A 22231-nucleotide genomic window follows, 5' to 3' on the forward strand; every position below is an offset into this window, starting at 1 on the left:
CTGTAGGCTGTAGGAAGTCAGGGTTTGCGGCCTTGTTTACATAGACGTGGCAACAACGTTTGACAATGTTGGCGGCGCAGCCAATGAAAAGAGTGGAATCACGGGATGCAGTGTTGCCAGGTCTGCGAATTGTAAGCGAGTTGTAAGTAGCGTGTTGAATGGCATTTTTTCTGTGCTTGTGTTCATAGACGTGGCAACAAATTAGGCGGGGGTGTCGGTGCTTGTGGCGTGTTTGTGTTTGTTATTGATATTGATATTGTTTGCGAGTGTGGACGGGAGCCGGCTTTAGTGGCAGTGCGATGTCAATGTTTACGCGGGTGTTGTTGAGTGTGGCCGTGCGGCGCGACATGAGGAGATAGGGAACGAACGACGCGGAGGGTAAGTCTGTGACGTGTTAGTGTGTTGTTGCAGTGTGTGTTGCTCCTGCTTCGGCTTCGGCACCCAGCGTGTCAGTGACGTAGTAGCTGGTGCCTTTTGTTCCTTGTTCCTGTCTTGGGGACACCTTTTCAAATGTATAATAGATAATAATAATAATAATAATAATAATAATAATAATAATAATTGCTTTCTGTCATGCGTATTCTTCTTTCAGAGCCAGCGGAGGAGTATCAGTGCACTATTCTCTGCTTTTCGAGGTCAGTTCCCCCGGCGTCAGCTCAGACAGTTCAGATGATGGAACAGCACCGCTGGACACTTCAACTGAGCCCAGTCTGCAGGAAATCATCACCACGGCTTTACGCGAAGAGGCCTCTCTGCCAATTGATCTAGACTCACTGAATTTTGAACCAGGTATAGGACAATAATCTTATTATAGTGCCTGTGAAATATCAATGTTGTGAATTATGAATATCATTTTTTTTTGTTTTCCTTTTTCTACAGAAATAATCATTATTCCAGCTTCATCGTTAATCTCATCAATTTCAGCGGAAGTAAGTGCGAAACAGTCTGACTGAATTGAAGGTTCTACTAAAAAAGTATACTGTATTGTTACTGTATGCATAATAGTGATTAATAGTAATTCATCTACATATGTACTTTGTAAATTGGATCATGAAGAAAATTACTAATAATTTCAGAGAAAAACATATCAAACTCTTTTGACTCAGGGCACCCCTGTAAGTAACTTTTTCATCAATGGCACCTCTTGAATTACACTGTTCATTTCTTAGAATTATATCTTATATGTCATAGTACGGTACATAAATATGCAAATATTTCGAGGAAAACATGAGAGAATACCTGTTGACAGATTGAAAATTAACGTTTAACCCCAGAAAGGGACGGACGGACTTTCACCAAAAATAGCCAATCAACAAGCTGACGCATTGTGAGCTTTTAGATCTTCTATTTTTTTTGATGAGAGATTATGGTGTAGAGAAATAACTCACCAAGTACAGTGCAACTGAGATCTGTTTTGCGAAGTCTAGAGGTCTAAGTGGTTCAACTGAAGTTATATATTATTAATAAGTATTCCCGAGGAAGCCTTGGACTTGTGCCACGGCACCCACTTTTAGAAACCCTGTCCTACTTATACCCCCTGCTCTTCAATCATATAGTCATAATGTTATATATCTTTGCTATTTCACAGGCCAGTGAGCCTGATTCACACAACGAGTTTGAAGTTTCCCCCGATGAGCTGGAGGAAGACAAACTACGCCTGGAGGTTCCGCTGACACCTGTGGAGAAAGAAAATGCTCTTGTGACCCTGCTGGACACCACAACGGAAGAAGAACCTCAGCCTATGCCCGAGGACATGATAGAGACAGTTATCGTCAGTGAGCCCGGACCTTCGACTGACGAGGTGGAGGTTGGAGAGGAAGAGGTGGCAGTCACGTATGTGATCGAGACCATTCATCACGATGAGTTTGGCGAGCTCGTCAGAGACTACAACCCGACAATGACCGCTGTGATTCTCGAGCTGGAGACGGACCAGCCACAGAGCCACATACCTCCTATCCTGATATTAGAGGAAGCCATATCCCCAGAGGATGAAAGCACCAGTTTAGACACTGCCCCCCCTACCGCCGCCATTCAGTTGCCTGAGGTGGTGGCAGAGGCAGAGGCGGCGGATGTGTCAGTGTCAGAGGGTGAAGAGGTCGTCGAGGAAGAATCAGTTGCGGCGCAAGAAGAGGTTGCTTCAGAGGCAGAAGAAAATATTGTGCAACTTCTAGGACCAGAAGAAGAGGAAGTAGAGGTTTCCAGATCAGCGGAGGAAGCTGTCGAAGCAGAAGAGGACGCTTTTGATGTTTCAGAATCACAAGATGAAACGGTCGCAGAAGTACAGGAAGAAGTAGAAGAATATTTGGAAGTACAAAAAGAGGTAGTAGTTTCAGAATCAGAACCAGAAGAAGAGACTGTCGAAGCTCCAGAGGAAAAGGCGGTCGATGTACCAGAACCCAAGGAAGAGTTAGATGATGTAGTAATAGAGGAAGCATTTAAGGGTTTAGAGTATTCCCCAGCAGTAGAACCAGAAGAAGAGCCAGAACCAGAAGAAGACGTTGCTGTCGTCTTTGAAGCTGAGGAAAAGCAAGCTGATGTTACAGAAGATAAGGTAGATGATGTTCCGGACCCAATAGAAGAGGTTCTGGAACCAGATGATCAGTATGTTGCTTCAGAAGCACACGAGGAGGCAGATTATACTGTTGCCGATAGTCCAGAAGAATCAGAACCACAGGAGGATGGGGTTCAAACAGATGAGGTTGTTGCGGTCATAGATCCAGGTGAGGAGGAAGTTAAGGTATCAGAACCAGAAGAGGTGGTGATTGAAGCTTCAGAACCTAAGGAACCAGAGTTGTCTGAGGTCCCAGAATCAGAAGAGGACAAGGAGGTTGTTGAGAATTCAGATGCATCAGAGGAGGAAGTAGCTGATCTTGTGAAACCAGGTGATGAAGCTCCTGCACCGGAAATAAAAGAGGAAGTAGTTGTTGTAGATCAGGAAATGGAGGTTATTGATGAGCCAGAATTACAGCAGGAGGCCGTTGTGATTCTAGAACCAGAGCAGGAGGCCATTGTTACTGAGCCACCAGCTGAGAGCATTCAAATACTCCTACCCCTGGAACCAGACTACCACCATCCTGGCAGTGAGGACGATCTCCCCATTGTGTCAACCGAAACCCAGGTCGCTGACCATCCCATTCGAGGTGACGTCTTTGGTGCAGAGGATGTCGACAGTGATGATGTCCAGGATGAGGTGCATGGAGAGGAGACACAGGCCGAAACAAATGGGAGTGAGCTTCAAGATGTGGAAGACACTGGGGTAGCAGGTGAGGAACAGATAATAGATAAGTATTTGTCCACATATGTATGAAAGTCACTAAACTACTGTATGGTACTGTATGCATGACACATTTCCCTTCAACGTTACAGACAATAATTATACAATCTTATTGTATATCATTGATTGATTGATTGTTTGATTGATTCTTTATTTAAGGGGCATGCTTCCAAGGAAGCCCAGCCCAGACTTACAGAACACTTTTACATTTAATTTTACATAGATAATGAGCCGACATGACGACAATGAATAGCCAACTAAAAACTCTCAAGCTTCATATAGGCTACATGGCAGATTCCATAATTATAATAATCCAACATAAAATAAAATACAACATTGGGCCTGTTACCTCACATCATAACAGGAGACTGGACACCGGACCAACTTGAAGAGCTGAGATTGTCTCCAGGCTCTAGAAATAAACTGTGCCGTCTTACTTCACAATTTAATAACCACTGAGAACCGATCTCCCTCAATAGCAAGAGGCAGGATACCAGTTCTCAGTATTGGCTTAGCTTAGACCATACGTCGTTTGACCATTAATCTTTGTAATTACAAAATATTTTTTTGTTTCAACATATTAATGTTCATCAAAGCACATTATGAAAGATATAAAGCTAAATCTGCCTCTCTGAGACTAGAAAGAACTTCCTTTATCCAGAGGCCATTGTGTGCCTTATCCCAGTTGAAGACCTTTTTTGCTATTTTATACCTTCTGGCAGATTAATGAGACGGTTCCACAAGCGTATCACTTCTGCCTCTTGCCTAATCCTAATCCTAATTCCCAACCCATTGCAAGAGAAGTATATGCATGTACCCCAAGGAAACACCTCATGGCTCTATTCTGGATAGAATCAACTTTTTTGAGATCCTTAAAACCCCAAACACCAACCAGGAGTATAGGACAAACGCATCCATCATAGAGCTAAGAGTATGTGGAATAACCAATATATTGTACATTGTCTATAACTAACTTTCCTTTGAGATATTTTGGTGTTTCGTTGTTAGTGGTGTGGTGTGAGGCTGCGTCGGTCTTTTTATTATTTGAAACACCGCACAAACGCAATAACTAGACTCCGTAACTTACTAGACAGCTGTGATATTTCTATACTGTATTTGCTTCGTATAAATTGGATCATGTGGATCCACATGGGAACAGCATGGCTCCAATGTGCATCTGGGTCCTCGCGTGGCCAGCCTGTGAGGTCATTCGTATGATTCATGAACGTACGTAGGACTCAAGGTTTCAGCCTTGAGCCCCTTTTGATGTCCATTATAAAAAATAAGGGTTGATATTTCATCAAATATAAAACATATGGGAACATGGAAACAACAAATGTGCTAGTCTTTGGCCGACTAGCAGCAGCACCCAAGAAATGTAGCCTTGATAGGCCTTGCGGTTTGTGAAACTATCTCTGGACACACACACACACACACACACACACACACACACGCACACACACCCACACCCACGCCCATACAGGCATTCATCCCTGGCAGCGTAATCGTAATGGCTTCTACCTGGAGAATATAAAGCACTATGAATGCATTATGCATCAGAACCTTGGGGAATGGATTATGCAATGTCAGGAAATATTTTCTGGCCGAATCATAACTTCATTCAATTTTTTTATTTTATTTATCACAGATGTTTTGCCAGCACAGGCGGAGGAAAGCGATTCATCCAGAGAAGATATAGATGTCGGTGTGACAGAAGAACCCCTTCCAGACGCCCTGCCCACGCCTCCGGCTACATTCTCCGCTGCGCCCTCCTCGCCGCCTGTCGTAAAGCAGCCTGTCGTGGTCGTCATAGATGAAGACCTGGAGGAAGTGGAGCACGTCGACCAAACTCAAGCTACTCAACCGATCCCTGATGACGACGATGACGACATCATTATGACCCTGCAGGTATATTGTTGACTAGAACTATGACGAAAAATGTTCGGCGACTACCTTTTTTCACAGAGGAAAATGAAATAAAAAATGTGAAAATAGCCGCTCTACAAGCTTGTAGATCGGCTATTTTCACCATGCAATCGGCTATTGTCACCATGCAACCAAGTGTTAAATCAGCCAATCATGATGCCATCAAGGCTTGCCAAAATACAAATTTGTCTACAGACTTAGCTGTAGTTTTAATCGACTAAAATCTTATGATATTTGTCACCCATCCTACACACCCTATACTATAGGGTGTGTAGGATGGGTGACAAATTCCAAATGTACTTTGTCAATGAATTTAGCTTTCTCTCTCCATTCTGTCATAAACTATAGTAAAACCAAACCAAAACAGGGCGGCGTTGGCTCAGGGGGTAGAGTGGCTGGATGGTAACTGCAAGGTTGCCAGTTCGAACCCGGGCTCCCCCAGAGTTGGTGTCGAAGTGTCCTTGCACTATATATTTCTAAAACTATGAAACATTTTAAAGATTTATTTTCAGGCAAACACGTCCACCGTAAGATGAACCTAAATAGGTTTGAATGGGGTTTCTAGGTGTAAGTATGTAGGACAAGTAGCATGCCAAAGTTTGTGTAATTGCCATTGAGAATGCATTGGGCGTTTAAGTTAAATAACTCCGAAACTACAAATCATTTCAAAGTAAAAAGTTCCAGCATGTGTCTCCACAGTAAGCTGAATTATAAAAAGTGTGAATGGAGTTTCTAGGTGAAAGTGCTTTTTTTGACGTGCCAATATCTGCCATTGAGCCCCATTGTGAATTTCTCAAATTTGAAAGCACTATATTTCTAAAACTATGAAACATTTAAAAGATTTCTTTTCAGGCAAACATGTCCACCGTAAGATGAACCTAAATAGGTTTGAATGGGGTTTCTAGGTGTAAGTATGTAGGACTAGTAGCATGGCAAAGTTTGTGCTATTGCCATTGAGAATACATTGGGCGTTTAAGTTAAATACGGGGGGGACATATTTTGACAGCAGAAACTGCCTGTCATAATTTCTCCCTATTCCAAAGCCCCCCCAGGTACATTATATATTTAAACTATTTTCAGCAATGGTACACTTATTTTTTCAGTCGGTAGATCTTGTTGAGCTGGTCATTTTGAAATTAGATCTCACGTCATAAATGTGTGGGCACCCCTGGTCTATAACGTGACTAAAACCAAATGGAATTTTAGTCAAAAGACAAAAAAAAAACTAAATCCAAATTTCCTGTCAAAAAACAACACTACATTGCAGGACCTCGCGGCCGAGCTCGACCAACTCGGGGACTGGCTGTCGGCTCTGGGCCAAATGTTCGGGGGGGACATGGAGGACCCCCCCACTCCCGCGGGGGACATGGAGGACCCCCCCACTCCCGCTGAGCCTTCCGTCGAGGGGAGCGGATATTATCCCGTGGCCGCCGCCGGCGAGGAGGAAGAGGAAGAAGCCACACTGCGTGGCGTCACAGCCCCGCCTCCGCTGAGGTAATAATAATAATAATACAAATAATAATAATAATAATAATCTTTATTGACCTGAAGGATATTCATCTTCACAGGTCTGTTCAACACCCACAACAAAACAACACATAGTACAGAAAACATTACACCAAGACAATACAAAAACATGAGGTACCTACTGTGTACAGAACCATCCTATCGGCGGGCCAGTTTGTTTAATTCCACGATGGCAGAGGGGATGAAGCTGAAAAAAGGTGAAAAAGCGATACAGGGGATACAGGGGATCAGTGTCATGTGATATTGAAAGTGCTAGCCGTGTGATGGCCTTATTGTTCATATCAGACAGTGTGGGTGTCCGATGATATTGGAAGCAATACGGGTAATACTGAAAAGTTTGTTTCTGTTAGGCATGGACAGTTGTAGAAACAGGCAGAACAGGCTGAACTAGAAAAAGTGCCCCTCGGGGCACAGGTCTCCACCAGGTCAGGTTGTGCCTCCTGGTGGCGCTATAATAGGCCAATGAGAAAATGGTGCCATTCTTACGCCTTTGATGGCAATTGGATGATTTGAGGCATTTTGTTCCAAAAATGTGTTTTGCAAAAATCTACCTGTTGGTTGGAAAGATTTCACGTAAATTGCATGCTGCGTTCATGATTTGAGGCTTTTTGTTCAAAATGGGCAAATCCTGCAAACTTTTTCTATAACAAGCCGTTCTGGAAAGTTTGTGCCAGAGGTTCGTCGTTGCCATCCAGGGAGTGTGTGTGCAAAGTTTGGCATCGACCGGGTAGACAGTGCCGGAGATTAGCTGTACGCAGACGGACGGACGGACGCACAAACTGACAGACGGAGTGCAAAACATACTCTCTCCGCATGCCTTTGGCCTGGTGGAGACACTAATGCTTTTGTATAACAGGTACATGACCACGCCCTCCATGACGACGGCCAGCCACGGCGATGAGCTGGTGGTGTTCTTCAGCCTGCGCGTCACCAACATGAAGTTCTCCGAGGACCTCTTCAACAGAAACACTGAGGAGTACAGGTCGCTGGAGAGCTCCTTCATGGACGTGGTGAGTGCATGACACCTCATCTACACAGGGAAGGGGCGAGTGTTCCGACGGCGATATCGTGTGAAAAACCATTGCATTGCGACGTTGCCTGAACCAATCAAATAACCGATAAATAGTAGCATGTAGATTTCAACCAATAAAAGTGTTTGAGGCCGCGAAACATCACTCAAATAGAGATTCTGCGAGCGAATATAGGAGGGGTGAACGACGTCACTGCACGCTCGCGGTACGTCAGGACAGTCTCATTGAAAAACATGTATTCTAATGAGATTTCATCGTTCGCTCACCCACATTGCTGGCAGAGCAGATGACATGTGAGTCTGCAGTATTTATGGTGGCCAGAGACTAGGGATGGGACCATGTGAAAAGGACATCAAATAAAATAATTTGCGATTGATGATATTATCATGACAATCAAAATGTTTAAAGCTCAATATTTTTGGACCACAATGCTTATAGTAAGTATTAAGATCACCCCATGTTATTCTCCATAGAGAAATGATTTCCGTGAACCAGGGGAATCGAGGAGATGAGCGAGTGTTGTCAGGACTTCGGCGCTCTATGTACATGATGTTTAAGCATAAGGTGTGAAAGTGTACATTGGTTAGTCCACATACTGCACATAGCGGGCAGGTATATGTACATGATTAGACATTAGGTGCCAAAAAAAAGTGAAGTCAGCACAGAGGAACATATGATATGCGGGTATATCTTCCAGTTGACTGCCTGTCTGGTGATAGGCAGTGATCAGGCATTGTTCTAGCCTGGCTAATAAGCCAGACTCAAATCACACTGTCGTGTGGTATTTGAGTCTGGAGATGCTGTGTATGGATCTTGTTTCCCGGGGGGCGGGTTCAAACATTTTCTCTTTGACGCAATTGGTCAGAGCTACTGTCAGTCAAAGGTCTCAAGCATTGAACGTCACTGTACCAAAGCCCGCCCATATTGCATACCGTGTCCCGATTGGCCACACCAGTTCTCTGGTGTAGGAAATGGGCGTACAATTGAGCCTCTCCAGACCGTAATCCGCCGGCAGGCAATTTTTCTTTTGCCAACGGCTGATTCGGTCTGGCTTATTAGCCAGGCTAGCATTGTTCAGCAGTTTGATGGTAGGCGGGTGAAAGCTGTTCACAAATCTGGTGGTCTTGCCCTTGATACCACTGTAGTAGATGTTTGGAAAATATGCGATTATAATCCATTTCTAATGGATGAAGCCTTGGCCTGGAAGATAATTCATCAAGTGGTCTCCAACCTTCTTAGAGTGTTTCAACCCTCAACCACTACAGGCACTACACTCTCCATTTGGCGGGTCGAGCAGTGATTATCTGAGGCTATCCAACTAGACTAATCCACAGAGGGGCGCCCCGGGCGCAGCCATCACTGAGGTGCAACCAGCACCAGCTATAGCATCAGCCACACCTGGCCAACAGGGCACTGCATCCATGGAGAAGTGCCCTGCCGGCCAGGTGCAGCCAACCAGTGCTGACCACAAATAGACCAATATCTCTATGTTCAACATTCACTGCCAAATTGTCCTGGTTTTCACCACAATTAAAAAAACCACTTGATTTGAGTGCTCATAGATCTGTATCATGTTGTTTGGTTGAAAGTTGCAGTCACTAGGAAAATAATTGTCCCCCATCCTGATGAATAACCAGGGGAAAATGAATGTCAAAGAAATGACAAAAATAGCCAAAACAAGCTCAACACATTGTATTGCAATGTGAGTTTGTAGATAGGCTATTCATGCTAGTTTGATTTAGAGATAAAGGGTCCGCAGGTCCCTGTCTGGGGGAAAATATGGTGCCCTTGTCTGCATAAGTCAGACTGGGTTAAGTATACTTATCATATAATTCTGTGGTTTGATATGCATTTGTTTTGAACTGTCAAGTGTGTTTTTTCAAAGATAATATCTTTGAGTAATATCATGTGTATTCCAAAACGTTCGAGCTAAAACGGAATTAAGCTTTTTAGATATTTCATGAATATGGAGTGTGGTACTTTCTACCTTGGATTTGAACCCTGATCTCCTGAGCAACGGCAGAACCAGCTGATCAAGCCTGCCTGCAAGCCCCCAGAATGGCTGGGAAACGTTGAAGCCGTCTCCCTACTGGTCACAACCTGGTACTGCAGGTGGGCTGGGCCCAGGTTACATTTATGAATTAATTGTGACGTAGGACATGACGCAGAGGTACCACAAGAACAGCACGAGGGGTACTATGATAGGAGCCAACCAATCATATCAATGCTTGAGGGGTACTACCCGGAAGACTTCGTCATTCTTCCGGGTCCTTCAAAACGCCACTGAGCAACTTCCATTGAAGTGAATAGCGGGGGGCGGGGCTGTCGCTCCTCAAAAAAAATCTAAAATATTATTTTAATGCTGGATTAATGCTACTTAATCAAATCTCGTAATCTCGTTTTGGTTCAGGTGGATACAATAGCTATTCACGAGATTATCTCATTTTGGCTCAGATTGGGTTAATCCTAATTTGGCACTATTCAATCTCAATCTACACCCATCCATCGATATGTGATGTTTCCTTTTCTGCATGATGAACCAGGTGTCCCAATTTTAGTCATGTCATCATGGGCTGACATTTCCCAAAATGTAAAAATAAAAAATCTTCAAAAATAGGTCTTGAGTCTTGAATGGCCTCTTTCTTTGCCATGCTCTAGTTTTCACTGTAATGATTTGGATGATCAGAGAAACTAATTGAACAAGTTTAATGTTAGGCTGGGGAAATATATTTGTCATTGTACTACCAAGTAGCAATTCAGTAAGGGCATATGAGCTGAGGAAAACAATTAAGATATGGGAATTACAATGTCAAAAGTAGGTTGTTCGGTAAAAGTAGCAGGAGCTCGATGGTGGTGGTGGAAAAAGTACTCAAATTAGTTTTGGTCTGTCTGTTTGTTACTATATGTAACTTTTGAAGTCTGAGGTAGCCTGGCTCCAGCCCCTGTATCGCTAGCAGATCACTAGCCTCGCATTCAGGGCCTGGTGACGCTGTAGAAGGCCCCTTGGTTGAAAATCTAAGTGGCAGCCTGGCCAATCGGGATAATCTAGTATATGAACCAATCGCCAAAGAGTCCCACTTTGGCCATGCCCCCCCTCTGGGAAAACAGCTGCGCTGAGAGGGCTTCAGACTGAATAATGGAGTGTGAAGCGAAATGTAAATTCAGGCTGAGTGTCATGCCAAGTCTGAGGAAGAGCGTTTAGCTCGAAATGTTTTGGTGCAATAAAGCATCTGTCACATTCTTATTTTCTCTTTGTACTGTTCGTGATTCAGCACCTGCCCATGTTTGGGTTGGGGATGTGCATGTCCTTTCCCCTTTTCAACGGTATAACTTTACCATAACTCCCACACATGTAACATCAATGTGAAGCACAAAGGGAGGAAATGTTGATAGGTTAGCAAACAAAGTGCTCGTGCGTGCGCTTGTGCGTGCGTACGTGCATGCGTGCGTGTGTGTGTGTGCATTGGGAGGTGGGTGGCAAACACTGGCATAGGAGAGGCACAGCTGGGGTAGGATTCAATTGTAAGCCGGCAGGGGGGGGGGGGGGGGGGGGGGGGGCATGTACTGGATCACCCCAGAGGTGACCGTGAAAAACATAGCAATTATCACTTACAAAGCCCATGTTCTCATATACAGATGAACATGTTTTATTATTCATTGTGTTCTGGAATTTGTGAGTGGTTTCTTTATCGCATTGACAACCACAATAATGAGCTCTTTCAAGGCCGTACTTATGTCTTCACAATTCCTTACAGTTTTAACATTGTACATGCTACTACATTGTAATGCTACTGATGTTTGTGTGCGCAACATTCTATTGCATTGTGGGTTTGAGCTAACAGGCCCTTTTTATCAATCAATCAATCAAGTCACCTTAATGCAAGTGACGGATGGCAAAAATATATATTTCAATTATAGATATTTTAGGGGAATGTCATGTGGTCTACCTGTAGGCTACAGTCTTTGCGATCTACATTTTCAGCTATTTTCACGTCATTTTTATTTATGGAATTTCTTAGATTTGTTTGTTAAAATTTATAACGTTACTTTTGAAAAAATATATTGTAGGAAAAGAAATAAGTGTATAGGAAAAGACAATTGGGATTTTTACTCAAGTCGTGAAAATTGGTCCGTGTGTGACCCACAAATGGGTCCCGACCCACTGCTTGGAAACTATATGGAACTTATTATCACGCGACTAAAAAGCCAAAAAAATCCTTTGTTTGTAGCTGCTGCCGTACCTTCAGTCCAACCTGACGGGCTTCAGGAAGCTGGAGATCCTGAACTTCCGGCAGGGCAGTGTGGTGGTGAACAGTAAGATGCAGTTTGCCAGCTCCGTTCCGTACAACATCACACAGGCTGTCCACTGTGTGCTGGAGAGGTTCTGCAGCGACGCAGCCCAGCGCCTGCACATCCACATAGACACACAATCACTGGATATAGAGCCAGGTATGTTCGCTCGCTCGCTCGCTCGCGCACACACACACACACACACACACACACACACACACACACACACACACACACACACACACACACACACACACACACACACACACACACACACACACACACACACACACACACACACACACACACACACACACACACACTTTTCTTTTCATCTACAAGCACACATCACACCAGCGTGATGCGTTGTGTGCTTGTAGATCTGCAATGTTTTGGTGCACGACACCAGCGTGCATATAGGTGTAAATCAGGCATAACTCGAATCTCTCAACCCAAAACCTAACCTCTAAATGTCTATTCCTAACACTAACCGGATTTCTTTTCTAATTGGAAACATAACTGTTGTTGCTGTCCGGAATAAAGCAGGTTTTAGATTTATTTTTAAATCGATGTTATTGAACTCCCTTTACATCTGTGTGTTGTTTAAAAACATCTTGAATCAATGGAAAGTATTAAGAAGTGCTTCGACTACAATTGAGCTGGATGTTGTAGTTAGGTTGCTTCTTCCAGACAGCAGAGATATATACATTCTCTATTTCTCATATATTCTACTATATTTGTGCTCTCCATAAGTATAACACGCACGCACGCACGCTGACAGATAAGTAGCCTAGATGATTGACCTGGCATCCCCTAAATTACACATCCAGTGTGAACATGTGGAAAGCACAGAGTCATTTCCCCAGATGAGCATAGATAACGTTTAGTCTGAGAAAGGCAGCCCTGCTGGCCGCCAGAGCTCATCATTTCGATGCAGACTGGAGATCCAGCGGCTCATTAAAAGCAGGCACATCTCACACAGCCTCCTGCGAGAACGGGGGGGCGAGCCAAAGGAAGGGGATGGGAGGTGCATGGGGCCGCTCTCTGAATACTAATGTGTGCTCACAGGAGGCAAACATCTTCTAGGAACCAGCACGTCTTTTCCTGTATTAAATGTCAGACATTAATGTTTCGAGTGCTTCGAATAGGGCGTACGCACAGCAGCCATTTTGGAACTAACTCTTCCTACTTCCGGGTCTCTTTCTTCAAACTTCCTTCACAGGTGTTACATGACACTATAATTAAGAAAATTATGTGATGTAAAACTAAATCTAAATTTCCCACGGACACATTTGTCCGTGTACGGAGTACGGACACATTGATGACCCCATGGACTAGACGCATCCACTGATGAGGGCTCATTATGACACAACTGGGATTTAGGTTGTTTAAAACCATCTGTTGGAATATGTTTACTCTGCAGAGAGATGTTTTGTTTTAGCCTTTAGTGTTGCGTCAGGACTCGTTCACTCATTTGTGGCAGTGCTTAACCCCTAACTGTGTATCTTCTCCCATCAGGCTTGCACACCTGCAGCAGATGGAAAATCGTCCATAAATGTTTCCCATAGAGATTAAATAAATTATTTTTAAGCCTAGAATCAAGCCATCCAGGATCCGATCCTCATGACCAATAAAACCTTATATTTCAAGTTAAAAACGTTAAATACTATCTATTATACATTTGAAAAGGTGTACCCAACCCAGGAAAAGGGACCCAAAGTCACCAGCTACTACGTCACTGACACGCTGCAAGACACGCTGCAACACACACTGCAACAACACACTAAGACGTCACAGACTTACCCTCCGCGTCGATCCACGGCTATCTCCTCATGTCGCGCCGCACGCCCACACTCAACACCACCCGCGTAAAAATTGTCATTGCACTGCCACTAAAGACACGCCACAAGCACCGACACCCCCGCACGCACACACTCACACACGGGCCACGGAACACTGTTGCCAGGTCTATGCAAACAAGCCCAGAAAACAACACGCTCCTCACACACACTACAACACGCTTAAAACTCGCGGACCTGGCAACACTGCATCCTTTTTTCCCATTGGCTACTGTTGCTAATTTGTTGCCACGTCTATGAAAACAAGCACAGAAAAAATGCCATTCAACACGCTACTTACACACACTACCACTCGCTTACAATACGCGGACCTGGCAAAGGACCTGGCAAAGGACCTGGCAACACTACATTCCCTCTCCCATTTGCTCAAAGCCCACCACGTGACCCACACAGCAGCGTACAGCCTGCTGCAAACCAAAAGTAGAAGAAGAAGAACAACACACCGCACACACTGATTCTAACTTGGATGGAGAGCGCCGCGATTACATACACAGTTAAAATAATGCAACCACGACAATTGCGCGAACGACCGCGTCGACACCTGGCGTGGTACAAACGGGACGAACCGAGGCGCATATATGGATAAGAACAACAACACACACACACACACACATGCCTGCAACACAAAACAGCTGCGTACAACGCACGTGTGTGTGTGTGTGTGTGTGTGTGGGTGTGTGTGCACGCACACACGTGCGTGCGAACACAACACTAATAACAACTATAATATATCAACAGTACAGAGTACAGTACATCAGAATATTAATCCATGTAATAATAATAAATAAGAACACAACACTAATAACAACTATAATATCAACAGTACAGAGTACAGTACACTACATCAGAATATTAATCCATGTAATAATAATACAAAATAAGAACACAACACTAATAACAACTATAATCAACAGTACAGTACAGTACATCAGAATATTAATCCATCTAATAATAATAATAACAAATAAGAACACAACACTGTCCTGCGCCTTGCCATGCTCACTTTCAAACGCAAATACACAAAAACCAACAAGGCCACTCAGCCAGCTTGGCAACTTTGCGCTTTCCAAGCAAATGCATAAATGAAAACATCATGGCTTGCCATTGCCTTCTTCCCAATTGCGTATCGCATGGCGCTAGGATGAGCGGGCCGAAGGCCCGCGAAATTCTAGTTGTATACAATATAAAAAAAATATGTCCAAGAGCTTCTGTCTGTCTGTTGGATACAAAATACCTCAGCCTGCCATGAACGATTTTCAAGTTAACCCATTTAGGATTGAGGCCTTCTAAGTACATTTCGATACCAATACTTTAGTACTTTTAGTCAAGTACATTTTGATTACCGTACGTGTAGGCCTACTTGTAATGGAGTAGTTCTGCATTGCAGTATTGATACTTTTACTCAAGTAAAACATTGGAGCACTTTTTCCACCAGTGATCAAATGGATTATATTAACTGTCGCGCCCCTCCCCTCTCCTCTCTCTCCCCCCCTGTGCCTCCCAGCGGACCAGGCGGACCCGTGCCGGTTCCTGGCGTGCAATGAGGTGTCTCAGTGTGTGGTGAACGGATGGACCAAAGAGGCAGAGTGTGTGTGTGACCCGGGCTATGCGTCTGTGGACGGCCAGCCCTGTCAGAGCCTCTGTGTCCTGCAGCCAGACTACTGCAGCAACACAGGGGGGCGCTGCCAGCTCGTCCCGGGACACGGAGCCGTGTGCAGGTATGTATGTATGGTGGTGGTAAAATAAATGTGTATATATATATAGTATTACAGACTGTAACACAGTAAGAGCGAGAAACCAGTAAAAGTGAGAAAGACGGAACAGGGGGCACCCGGGTCCCTTTGAGGCTTTAAGTCCCAAATAGATATGTTATAGTCCCTGGGACATCGGGACCCCCTTAGTCTCGAGCCCTGAGTTGAACATAGCTTGTTTTCACCAAAAACGTATTTTTTATAAATCCTATAACATCCTATAACATTAGACTAAACATGTTATTTCCGGGTGTGTGCTCTTCTTCGGAAGTCCTAGCATCACTCACAGGTTGCGGAAGAGCGCCCTCTATGGTAAACACTGAAAACACCACATGACTTACACCCGCGTCGGTGGTGGTCTGTGCGATGGATTGAAATTACGTATACAGGCGTCAATGGCAGTCACTTAGTTTAAATGTATCGTTACACCCCTATAGTTCAAAGGTCAGCTAAAGGCGGAAACATTTGAGAAGCATGGACTAGGCCAGATCACATTCACAGCCCACATGGGGATGATCTTTACGTCATTTGCAGCACGTCTTCACCACTTGAAATAATAATAGCTTATTCTGAGCCAGATCTGACTATAGTTATATGACTTAAGTTGATCTGGCCTCGATCGAACTCTCCAGGGTTCGTCTGTCTTAGTGGGCAGATCTTATGTTGGTTGAAATCAGGTGATATTCTGGGCCAGATCTGACTAGTCTTGGTTTGACTTGATCTGGCCCCAATCGAGACGTCACCAATAATATTGGTGACCTCAGGACCTGGACAAAACCGTGCTTGCTGTATGTAAAAAAAAAAAGAAAAGAAAAAAAGGAAAAAAAAGTTGTGTGTTGGGGAATAAGAAAGGCCTGCTAGAAAGACAAATAGTTTGTTTTGTTTTGTTTTGATTTGTCTTGTCTTACTCTGTGCATAACTCTCCGGTTGCCGTGGCCTCATTCTGTCCCCCTGTGAAGAGAAATTGCATTTCAAAGCCACTTACTGTACGTCTTTTCACACCTCAGACACCAAAACTGTCCCGGAGAGAACAGAGAATAGGACAAAAGGGTTCTCAAACCAACGCACAAACAGAAAATATAGTGCCAGGGACCCACCCCTTACAAGATTTTTGTTGTTAAAATGTTTAGTTTATTTATTTATTTTAATATTCCAAATTGTTCAATTTCTTCAGGACCATTATTTGTGTAATAGCTCACAAATAGCTCTTGTAAATCACCTATTTTGGAAAAGACTCACCGTACAAAAATTTAGACTGAGACTATTTTATTTTATCGTGCTCATAAAGTGCTCTGTGCTCAAAGTGCAATTAAAAAGCAAACGTTTCGGTCCTAAGACCTTTGTCAGTGCTATATGTAGCATTGACGAAGGTCTTAGGACCGAAACGTTGTGTGGATCACTGCAGGTGTGAATGCAATCGCAAAAAACATAGGGAGTGAATGTACCATTGTGGGATGAAGAAGTTGGTATTTGGCACACGAGAAGGAAGGAGAAGGCATTATTACGCAGCGACACGTAAAGATGACGTGCGTGCACGCGTACGCGTCCAGTCCCCGACGATCACACTGCAACCATGCACGTTATCATCACTTTAGGTCCGAAAGTCCTAACTATTACTCAAAGTATATATATTTTTAACACATATTTCACTGTGTAGTTTATGAATTGAACACATTGATAAAGGTCCCTGCTGCATTTCCAATTGCTGCGGATGAAGGCAAACGCAGCAAATTAAATATGCAAAAATGATGCAAATTCTCCGCCCATTCGCATCAAGTCTACCGAATTAGGTGTGAATGCGACCTGAATCCATTGCAAGCATTAGCCACACCGTTGAAACCGTTTCTGTTGCAATTTGTTTGAGGTTGACCCCTTTTTTCCATAGAATGCCTATATTATAATGGGACTAAAGTTCAAAGGAGTTTGAACGACTAATAAAATACGAGTATGATGACACAATACAAACTATAACATAATACATCATCAGGCGTTGATAAATGTGGCGTCTAATGTGACCTTGTCAAATATGTGTTCAAAGTGTTTACATAGTATATCATTTACCTAAAAGTCTAAACTGAAAATGACGTATATAAGTCAGATTATCATATAAAGTCCAAATTTCATATGCTCGCACAGCTCAATTTAATATATTCATCAACATGTTTGGTTTTTCAGTTGCAATCTATACTGTTTTAAAACAACAATTGTAATTAAATATAACAAAAGGTATTTCGTGCTCACAAATCTCTAGCCAGACCTCTATCCCAGAAAGCATTTCATTTGAAAACCTGTTTCCAAAGGTAAGAAAAAGCTCCCATCTGTTTGTGCTGATCTACTGTGCAACATTTACCACAGCATGCTTTAAAACATGCCAAGCTGCGGGACCATCCCAAACTGCTCCAGTGGGGTGGCTTAATGAAGGGGTATTCAATTATTGGTTTTAGGCCCTGTGGGAAAGCACTCTCAAGAGTCAACACAAAAGGCTTCTCCAAAACAAAACAATTTTCTTTAGACACTACAAAACAAAACAATTTTCTTTAGACACTCACCAATTGCACGCTATTATGGTTGATTACAGGCTATTCAGGTCAGAAGAAATGACCTGAATAGCCTGGGGCAGAAGAAATGTGTTTACCCTTTAACAGCGGCTAAAATGCTGGCCATTTCTTACTACAGTGGTGGAAATAATATTCAATGTAGAAATACTCTGCTAAAAGTCCTGAATTAAAAATGTACTTGAAGTTCAAAAGTATTGGCCTCAAAATGTACTTAAAAATACAGAAAGTAAAAGTACTCATGTATAATATATACAAATCGTTTGAAAAACAAGCTGTGGGCTTGTAGATCTGCTATTTTCAAATGGCCGAAGGGCCATGTTTTGTAATAATAACCAAATCTACAAAGTAACTCAAGTTGTCAAATAAATGTAGTGGAGTAAAATACTACAAAGTAAAGTAGGCTACAAAAACCTCACACCACTGAATATAATTATTAGAATATACTTGACAATAACATGTTTTGGGTGATTTGACCGGGACATCCCTGCTTAGTTTAACATAGGCCTATAATATGGACTGACTGACTTTTTTTTTGCTAAGGTTTAGTCTATGTTCTCATAGATATTGTCTCATGCACACACACGTGTAGGTCTGTTTCCTGCACACACAGCCCTCTTAAAGTTGAGGGGCAGCAAAAAATGATCTCACTTCGCAAGAAACAAACAAACATGCCAGACAGATCTGCTACTCTCATTAACAACAAACCTCTTTGGCCTAATCCTGTCCCCATGAGACACGACCAGAAGAGCACAGCCAGAAAACAAACAGCCAACATAAACAAACAAAACACACCCCAGCATCACCCAGCAAACAGCATGCTTCTGAAGGGAACCCACGAGATTAACAGTGTGTGATCAATCTTGGCCCTTTAATCTCAGCCTGGAACTTGGCGGAGTTGGCCGCCGCATCTGAAAAGGGCAACAAATACCATTTCAGTGCCAGGTAGTCTCGCAAGCCAGACAACTATTCCCAAATCTCTTAATGCTGTACTCTTCTAGACAGGATTTCTCAAAGTGGGTGCCGTAGCACCCTGTAGGGTGCCTTGACGCAAATCTAGGTGTGCCTCTGAATAGTTTCGGAATTGATCAATGTCACTTGCACTTTACTTCTTTTTCAGTCGACAGCACACCAAGTCTTGTAGATATGCTATTTTTGTCTCTACCAGGCCGAAGGCATGGGGAGAGAGTATGTTTTGCACTCCGTCCGTCCGTCCGTGTGTCCGTGTGTCCGTCCGTGTGTCCGTCCGTCTGTGAACAGCTAATCTCCGGCACCGTTAACCCGGTCAATGCCACATTTTGCACACACACTCCCTGGATGCCAACGATGAACCTCTGCCCCAAAATTTCCAGAACGGCCTGTTACAGCGCCACCAGGAGGCAGCTTTGTGCAAAACAAGTTTTTGGACAGTACACCTACAGATTTTGTCCAAACATCACGCAAATTAGTACACAGTCTCTCTAGAGCCATTCAACAAAATGGGTCTTTCAGATTTCTCAGACTCCATCCTGATTGGCTAAGATTGGCTTCCAAAATTCGCAGGAGTGCTCAGTTTCAAACAAAATGCTGCAAATCATGAACACATCGTGTGATTTCCGTGAAATTGTGCACGCACATTCCCACTAGGCCGAAGAAGAAATACCACATGAACATTTTCAACTCAGCCTCATGGTGGCGCTATAACTGGCCGAAAAGTGTTTTTACCTCTAACTGCACGGATCTGTGGATAACTTTGTATGCCAACTCCCTAGAGGCCAAGGAAAAACCTTTGCCTGGAATTTTTCACATCTGCTCTTTATAGCGCCACCAGGAGGCCGACATATGTAAAACACATTTTCTAATATTACTCCTTCAGATTTTATCCAAATTTCACGCAAATCGGTACACATGCTCTTCATAGTCATGTGATCAAGACGGGTTTGTTTGATTTCTCATAATCCACCCTCATTGGCTACGATTGGCTTCTAAACTTTTCAGGAGTAGCCCGCTTTGTACCCGTTTTGTACAAATCGCCACAACTACTCCACGCAGCGTCCGATAGTGGTGAAACTGTGCATGCATATTCCCACTAGGCTTTGGAAGAAATGCCACTTGACAGTTTTCAAATCAGCCTCATGGTGGCGCTACAACAGGCCAAGCTGCGTCACACACACACACACACACACACACACACACACACGCACACACACACACACACGTTTATATTGCTCCTAAACGTTTTGCCAAACATCACACACACACTCCTATCCTCCTGGTGGAGACCTGTGCCCAGAAGGGCACTTTTTCTAGTTGGTGAATGTTCCCCCCATAATAGGGATGCTGGGGTTTAAAGTTTGACGCCAGGTATAAAAGTTATTTTCAATTTATCCTAATGGAACCAGGTACTCTCTCTAACCCTAACGATATTTTCACGATAATCAAAATATGCTTAGTTAAAACATAAAATACCACTTCTCTGAATCTAAATCACAGATTACGTTTCGAATCAAAATCAGTGTTTTGACGGCCCATCGTGTTCCCTTTGCTAGTCGCGGTAAAATAAGTCATGCCTAGGGTGGACGGCGGGCCTCCCGTGAATGTTTCGGTTAGATGGTATGCTATCTACACAACAAGATGGAGTCACTGTGTCACCTTGAAAAGGGCTCTGAAGCCCCAAATAGCTGGGCAAGGTCTATGTATGGTTCCAACTGACGCTGGGCAGTACGACTTGCACCCCTATTCTGCAGGGAACGTTAAAAATAGCCGATCTACAAGCTCATAACGTGTGGAGTTGCAACGCGCTGTGAGAAGTGACATCACAATATCATCCCCTCCCCCTTCATCATACAACAGCTGTGGGTGCAGCTTCAGTTCAGGTGGATCACATCCCACCCATCATTCACCACCCACCAGGCAAACCAGGCATACTTAATTAATTCGTGGGCATGTCCACACAAAAATGTAATTTTAACAAATATTGTACACTTTTTTGAAAAGATTCTTCCTCCTTCTCACGGCACTCCATCTTTAAGTACAGTACTTGTGTGAATGTTTACTTTACACCACAGTATGAGTATAACTTTCCTGTTAAAAGTTAAAGGACCTATAACATAAAATTCAACTTTTTCAATTTATTTTGAGTTTTTGGGGCTCCCATGTTTTCTATCCCAACAAATAACTAATTTTGAACAATCAGGCTTTCATATCATATAGGTGCTTTAATGGAAATTGCTCTCAGCTCAACTGATTTTGTCCTCATCGTGATGTCATCAATGTCACCCTACTTTGTATAATTCCTCCTCTTCTTCAGTCTTCAGTTCCAAATTTGCATTTCCACTTTGTTTACAATGTCCACCATTGTTGATTTTCCAAGCTGGCATGGAATGGAAACAAGCCTGGTTTTATCTAGCATCAGTATTATAATGACTCAAATATTAAATAATCTGCATATCAGCACCCCACCACCTCAGGACATTGTGGTACTGCAGCTAAAACTGCTTTCGAAGTCCAGAAAGAAATGACCAGGACTTGTTATATCAGAGTGGTGATTGAGGCTCAAACCATTAGAAATAACTTTGAGGGACATAGAAAATATATTAAAAGCAGTTTTAAAATGCATGGTATTTGTGCTTTAAAGCTCTGCATTATGATCAATGCCATGGAGTGTTTGTTCAGTCAACAGGGGTCTCCCATGTCTCTGCTTCTGCTTCAATAAACAGAAAATACATTTTTTTGGGGGGTGTCGTTGCCAATTTCCTCCAGACAGGAAAGATCACTCGGCATACATTTTATAGTGTTTGATGTGTCTGCTCATTTCTTTGTGTCATCTCCAATTTCATTTGTTTATCCTGCATGAGTTCTCTCCAGATATATTGGAAGAAATTGCCATCTGAAATTCTGAAAGTTAAATAAAGAGTTGGAGAGACAGGAGGAAAACACCCGTGACTGAACAAACTTCATTTAACTTTCAAGGTTCAAGGTTGTCTTTGTCGTGGAGACAGAGTCACAGCTGCATACAGAGAACATACACGTTCACATA

General features: G+C 43.2%; 1 protein-coding gene across 1 annotated transcript in view; it reads left to right on the forward strand.

The window, feature by feature from the left end:
• impg1a (interphotoreceptor matrix proteoglycan 1a) overlaps nt 1-22231 on the forward strand; it is a gene marked incomplete at its 5' end in the record, with an annotated part of 65317 nt that overhangs the window by 35195 nt on the left and 7891 nt on the right. The window contains 8 exons of the mRNA XM_079526321.1: nt 593-789; nt 880-929; nt 1589-3263; nt 4923-5182; nt 6468-6694; nt 7584-7737; nt 11988-12207; nt 15412-15625. Coding sequence (XP_079382447.1) covers nt 593-789; nt 880-929; nt 1589-3263; nt 4923-5182; nt 6468-6694; nt 7584-7737; nt 11988-12207; nt 15412-15625 — 2997 coding nt within the window. The remainder of the gene's footprint in view (nt 1-592; nt 790-879; nt 930-1588; nt 3264-4922; nt 5183-6467; nt 6695-7583; nt 7738-11987; nt 12208-15411; nt 15626-22231) is intronic.

Source organism: Electrona antarctica (genome assembly GCF_951216825.1).
Source record: "Electrona antarctica genome assembly, chromosome: 17".
NCBI lineage: Eukaryota > Metazoa > Chordata > Actinopteri > Myctophiformes > Myctophidae > Electrona > Electrona antarctica.